Source organism: Hyla sarda, chromosome 9 (genome assembly GCF_029499605.1).
Source record: "Hyla sarda isolate aHylSar1 chromosome 9, aHylSar1.hap1, whole genome shotgun sequence".
Classification (NCBI taxonomy): Eukaryota; Metazoa; Chordata; class Amphibia; order Anura; family Hylidae; genus Hyla; species Hyla sarda.
Window position 1 is genome coordinate 138830595 of NC_079197.1, and position 13413 is coordinate 138844007.

Genomic DNA, 13413 nt, shown 5'->3' on the forward strand with positions numbered 1-13413 from the left:
CGCATCTTTTTTTTATCTCCTTACATTTTCAAAGGTCTCTTGTGCTGCTTTGAAAATATGAAAATGTGAAAATTCATTTTCGCGCCACTTTTGTTTTTTTTTTGCGGCAAAATTTTTTTGTTGCAGCCATATTGAATTTTTTTTATGCTAAAATTAACAATTATGGCACCAGATTTCACATCCCTGAAAATTCTGTCGGCAACAAAATGTTCCATGGTTACTAGTGCCCAGACAAGCGATAACTGTATAAATAAAACATTTCTGAGCCATTTTCAAGTGTGAGATCGCCGAAACGTTGTCACCTATCCCTGGAATAAACACTTGAATTTTGCACTAATTTTGGTGTGCTGCCTACATTGATCTATATTGACTACGGACCGGAGCACCGAGGTTCTAGGGCGTGCACCCGACCAAACTCTTTACAGGAGGTGCCGCTTTCATTTGGATTATATATATATATATATATATATATATATATATATATAATCTATCAACTGGCTCCAGAAAGTTAAACAGATTTATGAATTACTTCTATTAAAAAACTTAATCCTTTCAGTACTTATGAGCTTCTGAAGTTAAGGTTGTTCTTTTCTGTCTAAGTGCTCTCTGATGACACATGTTTTGGGAACTGCACAGAGTAGAAGAGATTTGCTATGGGGATTTGCTTCTAAACTGGGCGGTTCCCGCGACACGTGTCATCAGAGAGCACTTAGACAGAAAAGAACAACCTTAACTTCAGAAGCTCATAAGTACTGAAAGGATTAAGATTTTTTAATAGAAGTAATTTACAAATCTGTTTAACTTTCTGGAGCCAGTTGATATATATAAAGGGGTTATCCAGGAATCCAAAAACAGACCCAAAAACCTCTCCCTCCTTGTCTCCTGGTTTGGAGTAGTTCTGCAGCTCAGTTCCATTGAAGTGAATGGAGCCAAGTTGTAATACCAGACCCAGCCTGGAGACAAGGAGGGCGCTGTCTTTGAAAGAAAAAATGCCTGTATTTTGATTCCTGGAATACCCCTTTAAATATGAGTGCAGGTGCAGTGACCAAAAAAAATAAAAAAAATATATATACATATTTAAAAAAAAAATATTTTTCAAGAATAAATGGAAAGGCCTGCGCAGCTGGCCTGTAATTGTGGGAGGAGCGGGATGACTATAAAACTCACGGCTCTCCCCCCTTCAATGACGCCGTGGGTTCTTCGCTTGAGGGTTGTCACGTGATGTCGGCAGGAAGTGGAGTCACGTTCCCACCGGTCAGCTGACTGCACGAGTCAGCTGACAGGAACCTCGCTTCAGCCGGCATGGTGGGGGTAAGTGGCCGTGGCTGACCGTGGGTAACGCCGGCTGTTCCCGGACTCCGGAGGTGAGCCGGAGTTCAGGGAAAACCTTGGTCAGCTCGGCCCCAGGTTATCGTATTACATTTCGGCATTCGGCATTCGCCGGTAGCATTTTACGGTTTTCGGCTGTATATGTTTACTTACGGCTTGCTGCGCATGTATATGGCTACTTTGTTATGCGAACAGCCTCCTGCACGAGCATATCATTACCGCACTAGGTGAACGGCTTGCTGCGCATGTATGTGTTTTCTTATGGCTTGCTTTATTATGTGATGATTACTTTATTATGTGTTCAGCTTACTGCACTATGTGAACGGCTTGCTGCACATGCATACGATTACTTTGTTATGTGAACAGCCTCCTGCACGTGCATATCATTACCGCACTATGTGAACGGCTTGCTGCGCATGTATATCATTACTGCATTGTGTGAACAGTCTCCTGCACATGCATATCATTACCGCACTATGTGATAGGCTTCTTGTATATGTATTTGATTGCTGCATTGTGTGAACAGTCTCCTGCACATGCTTATCATTACCGCATTATGTGTTACCTGTAAACAAATAGAAAAAAAGAGAGAAGGCCCAAAGAGGCGCCTAGTGCATTACCCTAAAAATTTATACAGAGGCCCACGTAGAGTGGGGATACGTAAGGGGTCTAATGAATGGCCGCTCACCTGGAGCGTATAATAATACGCATATAACCTCAGTCTGAGGTAATGAAGGATTCCGTGCAAGCCTACAGGTCTTCAGGATGGATCCAATGAGGAGATCCTGTGGGTGAGCGGAATATTGGAAAAATCGGAAAAATCGACCTGGCATCAGGCGCTCGGGGATCCAGAGAGATCTCACAACCAGTTCATGGAGGTGGATAGGAATTCAAGCTTTATTAGTATACAACAACGCGTTTCGGGGTTAGCATACCCCTTCTTCAGATTGACAGATTTGTCAATCTGAAGAAGGGGTATGCTAACCCCGAAACGCGTTGTTGTATACTAATAAAGCTTGAATTCCTATCCACCTCCATGAACTGGTTGTGAGATCTCTCTGGATCCCCGAGCGCCTGATGCCAGGTCGATTTTTCCGATTTTTCCAATATTCAGCATTATGTGTTAGGCCTCTTGCACATGTATTTGATTGCTGCATTGTGTGAACAGTCTCCTGCACATGTATATCATTACTGCACTATGATTACTGCATTGTGTGAACAGTCTCCTGCACATGCATATCATTACCGCACTATGTGTTAGGCCTCTTGCACATGTATTTGATTGCTGCACTATGTGGTCAGTCTCCTGCACATGTATAACATTACCGCTCTATGTGAACAGCCTCCTGCTCATATATATCATTATCACATTTTGTAGTTCTGTGCTGCTGGGAGGATCTATATGTGTCTCCGGTATACTGAGACTCGCACACCTTTACACTCAATCGGTCTCACCGCTCCGCCCCACCCTGTGGGCTTATGCTTCACCCCCACAGCTGCCAATCTGGTCAGTCTAAGGCACGCTACACCAACAGCTGCGCTCACTTCCAATCTTTGTCTCTTAACTAACTTCCTCAGTTTTCTTTTCATTTATTTTATATTTCTGTGTTTCCGGGCGGTGTGCCTCCAGCTGTTGTGAAGCTACGATTCTCACTTATAGGAATCATGCCGTAGGGTTCATGCTGTACACATCCTGGTACCCATACACGTTGGTAGGATTCATGCCGGTTACATTTATACGCCACACACGCTTTTCGGGTTCATTCGTTCTCTACGCACTTGTAGTTTTATACCGTACACACGCTTTTAGGGTCATACTGTACACCCCCTTTGTAAGGTTTATACTGCACACACGCTTGTAAGATTCATACAGTACACACTTGTAGTGTTTATACCGTTTACTTGCCTACAGGTTTCATACTGTACACTCGCTTGTAGGATTATATTGTACATTCACCCTTAGGGTTCATGCTGTACGCTTGCTTGTAGCATTCATACTGCACTCACACTTGCGCATAGTTGGGGGGTGCATGCTTGTAGCATTTACTCTATACACACGCTTGTACATACTTGTAGCATTATGCTGCGTACACACTTATAAGATTCATGCTGTACACAGTACACACTGTACACACGCTTGTTGGATTCTTACTTTACACGCGTTAGGATTATGCAGTACATTCGCGGTAGCTTTTATACGGTACACTCGCTTGCATAATTCATCAAGTTCATGCGGTGCTTACCAATGTAGCATCCATTCTGTACACTTGCTCGTAGGTTTACGTGGTATACACGCTTGTACTCGCCTGCAGGGTTCATACTACACACACTCTTGTAGGAGTCATGTTGTACACACTCATAGGATTCATACCTTGTACACGCTCATACGAGTCACACTGTACGCACGTTTATAGTATTACATGGCCCACGCTCATAGGATTACTACTGAGCATGCACTCATAAGGTTCGTGCTGCACACCCGCTCGCAGGACCTGTATCACGCGTGTTTGTAGGGTTATATTACTCGGGTGCACGCGGGAATCAGGCAGCGTGTGCACTCGTGGCATGTGTTCTGTACATGCACTTGCGCTATTTGTGAAGTTCGTACACCGGCAGTTTTGTGCAGCGCACATGCTCATACAGCACATGGGGTGTGGCCCTGTACGCAGGTATGTGGTTATAATAGTTACTACTTGCCGGCATATTCTCTGCCATCAGGTCGTGGTTAGCTTCAGGCATTCACTGGTGGTCTATACGCGTATATGGTTGGCCCGAGTATAGGTTCATCAAGTTGGTGGTATAGCCATGCTTAGTGGTTCACGACAGTTTCACACGTAGTCGTTCTGCACGCATCTTTATATAGGCAGGGTGATACATAGCAGTTGTCGCTGCTGACACATATTCAGAACGACTATTACACGACGCACAGGCGGGGCTGACCCAGTAAACCGTTGCAGACGGGGTATGTCTCATTATCGTTGGTACTGACATGCCTTCTGAACGACACTGACACTACGCATAGGTGGTATTTACCTGTTAAGCCTGTCATGTTACAGAAAGGGTACGTCGCATAATTGTTATGACTGACACGCCACACATAGGTGATGTATACCCATCATGCCTCCCACGCCTGCAGGGAGTACGTTGCACGGTTGTTACTGACACGCCTTCAGAACAGCAATAACGCCACACATAGGTGAGAAGATTTGTTTTATTATCCAAGTAATCACCTCATGAACCTGACACGTCTTCAGGTTGTGTTTACTTGTGTCGTCGGTGCACCTCTTTTACGATATAGTCACGTTCTCAAAAACGGAATTCACGATGTTTTGGGTTGTAATGGTACTCGTATGAACTTTCGCACTTACCACTGGGCACACACTTATCTAGACTCAGTTACGCATATAATTCTCGTCCGACACGTCTTTGCATACTTTCCCTCTCTCCTGGTTTAAAGAGTTTCTTATTGTTGCCCAAGTAATCACCTCATGAACCTGACACGCTTTCAGGTCGTGATTGCTTGCGTTGTCGACGCGCTCCTTTCTCTGTGTAGTCATGTCCCAAAAATGTACTTCATGGTGTTCTAGGTTGATATGGTACTCGTTTAACATTTCGCATTTGTCACCGGGCGCATACTCGTTTAGACCCGGTTACGCATACGATTCTCGTCCGACACGTCTTCGCATACTTTCCCTCTGTTCTGGTTTAAAGTGTTGTACATTGTTCTCCAAGTAATCACCTCATGAACTTGACACGCTTTCAGGTTGTGATTGCTTGCGTTGTCGATGCGCTCCTTTCTATGTGTAGTCATGTCCCAAAAATGTGCTTCATGGTGTTCTAGGTTGATATGATACTCGTATAACGTTTCGCACTTGTCACCGGGCGCATACTCGTCTAGGCCCGGTTACGCATACGATTCTCGTCCAACACGTCTTCGGATACTTTCCCTCTGTCCTGGTTTAAAGAGTTGATTATTATTGTCCAAGTAATCACCTCATGAACCTGATAAGCTTTCAGGTTGTGATTGCTTGCGTTGTCGATGCGCTCCTTTCTCTGTGTAGTCTCATTCCTAAAGATGCTCTTCAGGGTGTTCTAGGTTGTTAAGGTACTTGTATAACGTTTCGCTCTTGTCACCGGGCACATACTTGTCTAGGTCCAGTCACGTATACAATTCTCATCCGTCACGTCTTCGGATACTCTCTCTCTGTCCTGGTGTTAGACGGTCAGCTATGTTATAGATAAATGAGCTTGGCTAGACGGTTAGTTTGGCTGTCCCTACTACATACATTTACTTTCATATGTGCTCACGTTGAAGGAGTCCAGTATATTGCAGCAGATGCCTTGTCCGCAAATACGCAAAAATTTATGGTACGGCGTGGAACTCGTTTTCCAAATCCAGATCCAAGCACGCCGAGGGCGACAAGATTTCAGTTCCCTTCCTATTAGCATATGTCGGGTTTTGCCATTCCACACTGCTTTTATCCCACAATACTATTAAGAGTTATCTAGCCGGTATCCAACACCATTTATCCTTGACCAATACCCGTAGTTACTCTATACTCTCTTCTCGCTTGGTGAAATCCGCTCTGAAGGGCATCCTTGAGAAGGAAGTCCCTCGCAGCCCCGTCAGACAACCAATCACAGGCAACATGTTCAGGCAGTTGTCCGACTTGTTAGACTCCACACCATTGGGTATCCGTGATAGCCTCACATTAAAAGCGGCCATGTACCTTGCCTGTTATGGGTTTCTCAGACCGGGTGAGTGTACAACTCGGACCATTAACGCGCCCTATCCTAAGGTCAGTCAGCTGTCACATGTCTCTGATCATTTCCAGCTGTCCCCCAGTCAGACCAAGACCTCGTCACCGGGTCAAACTGTGGTTGTTCGGTTTTCCCCACCGTGCACAAAGGGTGTCCTGCCACAGTCCTCCGTGAATTGTTGAATGCCTGTGTTAACCTATCAGCTGACGACCTTTTACTCCATTTCAGGTCCAACCCGCTAACTACTTCCCAATTCATCAAACATTTACGTATTTCGGTCGGGTCGCTGGGAGGAGTCCCGACTTCATTATCCGGTCACTCCTTCCGTATTGGCGCAGCTACAGCCAATTCTAAGCACGGGGTCCCAATCCACGTAATCATGAAATTAGGATGTTGGAAATGCGGATGCTACATGCAGTATTTCCCTAACCCTCGCAAAGAAATGGCTAGCGCATTCCAGTCTCTTGTGTTGTAATCCGCAATAAACAAATGTTTGTTTAAATCCGGGTTTTGCCCTCTTTTCCAGGCATATTCTTTACGCCGCAGTTATGGCACACTCCAAACTGCTTAGTTGAGGTTGATAGATTATTGGTTACAGTTGGTTGTTAGGTTAGTATTAGGGTTTTACGCATTTCAGTCATGTAGCAACGACCACAAATGGAAAGGCCTGCGCAGCTGGCCTGTAATTGTGGGAGGAGCGGGATGACTATAAAACTCACGGCTCTCCCCCCTTCAATGACGCCGTGGGTTCTTCGCTCCCACCCGCCCCCCCTTCTTTTCATTCCATCACACTTACCACAGGGTATGCCCTCTTTTCCAGGCATATTCTTTACGCCGCAGTTATGGCACACTCCAAACTGCTTAGTTGAGGTTGATAGGTTATTGGTTACAGTTGGTTGTTAGGTTAGTATTAGGGTTTTACGCATTTCAGTCATGTAGCAACGACCACAATTATTATATATATTTTTTTATAATTACTTAACACCTTCCCCCCCCCCAAAAAAAAAAACAAAGAAAAACAAAACAAAAAAAACCAAAAAACAATAAAACTACAACCATTTCTGTGATTTCTACACTATCAAAAATCTGGTGTGAAATTTTGGATGTAAACCGGACTCTCACCCCTTTGAAAATATCATGTAAAGCCGACAATATACGTGGACACGCCCACTTTGACAAAACTGACGAACAGTGTAAACCGCGGCACAAATCTCTTTGAAAATGTGGTGGATATTTTTTGCACGAAAATTTTGGGGCAAAATTGATTTTTTTGGTCACAAAATTCTTTGAGAATCACCCCCATAGTATTTTAGGATAGATACAATTGGACAATTTTATTTACCTATTAAAAAAAAATACTGGCAGCTTTAGCTACAATAGAAAATATGGCCCCAGACAGTAGTATAGAAGGGTGCAGAGGCAACAATTGCACCTAGACCCTGGTGCCTGAAAGAACCAAAAATCCTTCTATCGTAAAACATTAGGATCATTTTTATTATAATTATTTGTGGCACAGAATAGGTGAGGACCTCTTTTTACCCCTTTCTTTATCCACACAGAATGAATAAAATCTTTTCCTATATAGCAGTGGTCTCCAACCTGCGGACCTCCAGATAATGCGAAACTACAACTCCCAGCATACCCGGACAGCCAACGGCTGTCCGGGCATGCTGGGAGTTGTAGTTTTGCAACATCTGGAGGTCCGCAGGTTGGAGACCACTGCTATATAGGTTTGTATTGAAGTAGTCAGTCACTGTGTGTCAGTATGGAAAGACACATGGAATATGTTCAGGGGGAGCAGCAGGGCTCAAGTCCTGTAGGGACTCATGGGAACGGAGTTCCTGCACTTTTTCCACAGCAGGAACGCAGTTCCCATTAGCAGGACCAGCCCTTAAAGGGGTACTCCGCCCCTAGACATCTTATCTCCTATCCAAAGTATAGGGGATAAGATGTCTGATCGCGGGGGTCCTGCTGCTGGGACCCCCACGATCTCTGCTGCGGCACCCCAGACATCGGATGCATGGAGCGAGCTTCGCTCCGTGCTGGATGACTGGCGATGTGGTGCAGAGGCTCGTGATGTCACAGTAATGCCCCCTCCCATAAATTTGCATTGAGGGGTTGTGACGTCATCCCAACGCTCTAAACGAATGCCGGGTGCAGCAGGAAGAACGTGGGGGTCCCCAGCGGCGGGACCCTCGCAATCAGACATCTTATCCCCTATCCTTTGGATAGGGTATAAGATGTCTAGTACCCCCTTTAAGTGTGGAGTTCCCACACTTTATTTTTTGCCAGGACTTGACCCCTGGGAAGCAGGACTGTCCGGTTGACATTATCTGGGACACTTTGTATATTTTATATTTTTACCTGAACCCAAATGTTGTCCACCCTTCTGAGATTCTCAGCGACAAGGTCTAGCAGCGTCTGTAGCTTGGGGTCCGTGTACTCAAATCTTTCTCCAAAGATGACAGAACAGATGACGTTAGAGATGGAGCGGCGGAGAAGAAACGCTGGGCTAAAGAGGGAACCTTCAGTAGAAAGGTACAGTGATCCAAAATGTTAGTCTCCTTGGGTAAATTTGGATTTTGTTCCTGTCCAGTTCTATTATTTTATTCAGCAGGCAACATTGATGCGTATGGTGTATAAGTGGCATGGCGTACTGTATATGGGTAAGAAATAGTAACACATAGACGACATGCAGGAGAACTGATATGGGGTACTTAAAGGGGTACTCCGGTGCAAAACGTTTTTTTTTTTTTTTTTAAATCAACTGGTGCCAGAAAGTTAAACAGATTTGTAAATTACTTCTATTAACCCCTTCCCGCAGACTGCCCTTTATAAACGGCGGGTTGTGCAGTGCGTTCGCGCACCCTGTCGTTTATAAAAGGCATACAGTTAACCCGGCGCTGCGCAGCATCGCACGGGTTAACCAGCAGAAGTCCCACTGTTTCCAGCAGGAGACAACTTCTGCTTCACCCCCCAGGACCATCATTGATGGTCCTGGTCAGCGATCGCTGTGATTGGTCCCTGTGGACCAATCAAAGTGACCTGGGGTCAAAGTTCAGATCCCCCGCACTGCCCGCTCCTGGAAGTCGGGCAGAACAGGGGAAGATGGCTGCGGGGGCTCATGGGGACCTGCGGCATGGGGGGGGGGGGGGAACACGTGGGGACCGGCGGCCTTACCTGGAGCAGTGGCCGGGACCGGCCACGTGGAGGAGCAGCGACGGGGCCGGCAGGTGAGTACATGGTCCTCAGAGGCAGCAGTGAAGACCTTCACTGCTGCTTCTAGGAGTCTGAAAACTACAACTCCCAGCATGCCTTGGCCTTTGGCTGTCTGGGCATGCTGGGAGTTGTAGTTTTGCAACTTCTGGAGGGCCCCAGTTTGGAGACCATTGTAGAATGGTCTCCAATCTGTGCTTTTCCAGCTATTGCAAAACTACAACTCCCAGCATGCACTGACTGTCCAGGCATGCTGGGATTTTTAGTTCAGCAACATCTGGCTCTTCAGATGTTTCCGAACTACAACTCCCAGCATGCCTTGACAGTCAGTATATGTTGAGAGTTGTAGTTTTGCAACAACTGGAGACACACTGGTTGGAAAACATTGTCTGTTTCTAACTCAGTGTTTCCTAACCTGTGTGCCTCCAGCTGTTGCAAAACTATAACTCCCAGCATGCACTAACAGACCATGCATGCTGGGAGTTGTGGTCTTGCAACAGCTGGCGCAACCCCCCCCTCCCCCTGGAATGAACAGGGTACATTCACATGGGCGAGGGTTTTACAGTTGGTTTCTCGCTGCAATTTTGAGATGCAGCAAATTTTGCACTGGGAAACTGTAATCCCCCGCCTGTGTGACTGTACCCTAAAAACACTACACTACACTACCACAAAATAAAATAAAAAGTTAAAAACACTACATATACACATACCCCTACACAGCCCCCCTCCCCAATAAAAATGAAAAACGTCTGGTACACCACTGTTTCCAAAATAGAGCCTCCAGCTGTTGCAAAGCAACAACTCCCAGTATTGCCGGACAGCCATTGACTGTCCAGGCATGCTGGGAGTTTTGCAACAGCTGGAGGCACCCTGTTTGGGAATCACTGGCGTAAAATACCCCTATGTCCACCCCTATGCAAGTCCCTAATTTAGGCCTCAAATGCGCATGGCGCTCTCTCACTTTGGAGCCCTGTCGTATTTCAAGGCAACAGTTTAGGGACACATATGGGGTATTGCCGTACTCGGGAGAAATTGTGTTACAAGGTTTGTGGGGGGGGGATATTTCTCCTTTAACCCATCATGAAAAGGAAATGTTGGGGTCTACACCAGAATGTTAGTGAAAAAAAAAAAAATTTTTTACAATAACATGCTGATGTTGCCCTATACTTTTCAATTTCACAAGAGGTAAAAGGGAAAAAAGCCCCCCAAAATTTGTAACGCAATTTCTCCCGACTAAGGAGATACTCCATATGTGGGTGCAAAGTGCTCTGGGGGCGCACAACAAGGCTCAGAAGGGAGAGTGCACCATGTACATTTGAGGTGATTTGCACAGGGGTGGCTGATTGTTACAGCGGTTTTGACAAACGCAAAAAAAAAAATACACATGTGACCCCATTTCAGAAACTAGAACCCTCACGGAATGTAATGAGGGGTGCAGTGAGAATTTACACCCCACAGGTGTCTGACAGATCTTTGGAACAGTGGTCCATGAAAATGAAAACTTTTGTACAGCCCACTGTTCTAAAGATCTGTCAAACACCAGTGGGGGGTAAATGCTCACTGTACCCCTTGTTACGTTCCTCAAGGGATCTAGTTTCCAAAATGGTATGCCGTGTTTTTTTTTTTTTTTTTTTTTTTTTTGCTGTCCTGGCACCATAGGGGCTTCCTAAATGCGACATGCCCCCCGAGCAAAATTTGCTCTCAAAAAGCCAAATATGACTCCTTCTCTTCTGAGCATTGTAGTTCGCCCATAGTGCACTTCAGGTCAACTTATGGGGTACCTCCATACTCAGAAGAGATGGGGTTACAAATTTTGGGGGGTATTTTCTGCTATTAACCCTTGCAAAAATGTGAAATTTGGGGGGAGACACACATTTTAGTGAATTTTTTTTTTTACATATGCAAAAGTCGTGAAACACCTGTGGGGTATTAAGGCTTGCTTAATTCCTTGTTACGTTCCTCAAGGGGTCTAGTTTCCTAAATAGTATGCCATGCATTTTTTTTGGCACCATAGGGGCTTCCTAAATGCAACATGCCCCCCAAAAATCATTTCAGAAAAACGTAGTCTCCAAAATCCCCTTGTCGCTCCTTTGCTTCTGAGCCCTCTACTGCGCCCGCCGAACACTTTACATATGAGGTATGTGCTTACTCGAGAGAAATTGGGTTACAAAAATAAGTATACATTTTCTCCTTTTACCCCTTGTAAAAATTCAAAAATTGGGTCTACAAGAACATACGAGTGTAAAAAATGAAGATTGTGAAATGTGAATTTTCTCCTTCACTTTGCTCCTATTCCTGTGAAACACCTAAAGGGTTAAAACACTTACTGAATGTCATTTTGAATACTGTGGGGGGTGCAGTTTTTATAATGGGGTCATTTGTGGGGTATTTCTAATATGAAGACCCTTCAAATCCACTTCAAACCTGAACTGGTCCCTGAAAAATAGTGAGTTTGAAAATTTTGTGAAAAATTTGAAAATTGCTGCTGAACTTTGAAGCCCTCTGGTGTCTTCCAAAAGTAAAAACTCGACAATTTTATGATGCAAACATAAAGTAGACATATTGTATATGTGAATCCAAAAATTATTTGGAATATCCATTTTCCTTACAAGCAGAAAGCTTCAAAGTTAGAAAAATACAAAATTTTCTAATTTTTCATCAAATTTGAGGATTTTTCACCAAGAAAGGATGCAAGTTACCACAAAAATTTACCACTATGTTAAAGTAGAATATGTCACGAAAAAACATTCTCGGAATCAGAATGATAACTAAAAGCATTTTAGAGTTATTAATGTTTAAATTGACAGTGCTCAGATGTGCAAAAAACGCTCTGGTCCTTAAGGCTAAAATGGTCCTTAATCCTTCCAGTACTTATTAGCTGCTGAATACTATAGAGAAAATGTTTTTATTTTTGGAACACAGCGCTCTCTGCTGACATCACGAGCACAGTGCTCTCTGCTGACATCTCTGTCCATTTTAGGAACTGTCCAGAGCAGCATATGTTTTCTATGGGGATTTTCTCCTACTCTGGATAGTTCTTAAAATGGACAAAGGTGTTAGCAGAGAGCACTGTGCTCGTGATGTCAGCAGAGAGCAAGAAAATAATTTCCCCTGTAGTATTCAGCAGCTAATAAGTAGTGAATGATTAAGATTTTTTAATAGAAAGTAATTTACAAATCATTTCTGGCACCAGTTTATTAAAAAAAAAAAAGTTTGCCACCGGAGTGCCCCTTTAAAGGGAACCTGTCATTATATTTCACCATATATAACATGTGGCAACACATTATATATGGTAAAATCTTCTTCCTCACCATCCCCAGGAAACGTTCATTCCCACAGGGATGTAAGGATATTAAAGGGGTATTCCGATAAAAAAACATTTTATTTTATTTTATTTTTTTGATATCAACTGGCTCCAGAAAGTTAAATAGATTTTTAAATGACTTCTATAAAAAAAATCTTAATCCTTCCAGTACTTATCAGCTGCTGAAATTGAGTTGTTAATTTCTGTCTGACAACAGTGCTCTCTGCGGACACCTCTGTCTTTCTCAGGAACTGTTTAGAGCTTTCGAGGTTTGCTATGGGGATTTGCTCCTACTCTGCAGAGTTCCTGAGACAGACAGAGGTGTCAGCAGAGAGCACTGTTGTCAGACAGAAAAGAACAACTCAACTTCAGCAGCTGATAAGTACTGGAAGGATTAAGATTTTTTTAAATAGAAGTCATTTACAAATCTGTTTAACTTTCTGGAGCCAGTTGATATGAAAAAAAAAAAATGTTTATTTTTTTATTGGAGAACCCCTTCAAGTTAGAAAGTGTCCCCCGCTGGCCTTGTAAGTCGTCCCCTGGGCAGGGAGTTATATTCACCGGGTGCCTCTAGCTGTTTCAAAACTACAACTCCCAACATGCCCGGACAGCCTTAGGCAACAGCTGGAGGCACCCCGGTTGGGAAACACTGAAATATTTGGTTGGCTATCACAATTGATAGACAAAAGATAAATATGAGATAGATAGATAGATAATAGATAGATATTAGATAGATATGAGATAGATAGATATGAGATAGATATGAGATAGATAGATATGAGAGATAGATAGATAGATAATAG

The 13413-nt window shown here is 44.0% G+C and overlaps 1 protein-coding gene across 1 annotated transcript in view; it reads right to left on the minus strand.

Annotated features, from left to right (window-relative positions):
* The window catches only part of LOC130291615 (cytochrome P450 2B1-like), a 66450-nt gene that overhangs the window by 25911 nt on the left and 27126 nt on the right, over positions 1-13413 (minus strand). Inside the window, exon 4 of the mRNA XM_056540578.1 lies at positions 8455-8615. Within this exon, the coding sequence (XP_056396553.1) occupies positions 8455-8615 (161 nt within the window). The remainder of the gene's footprint in view (positions 1-8454; positions 8616-13413) is intronic.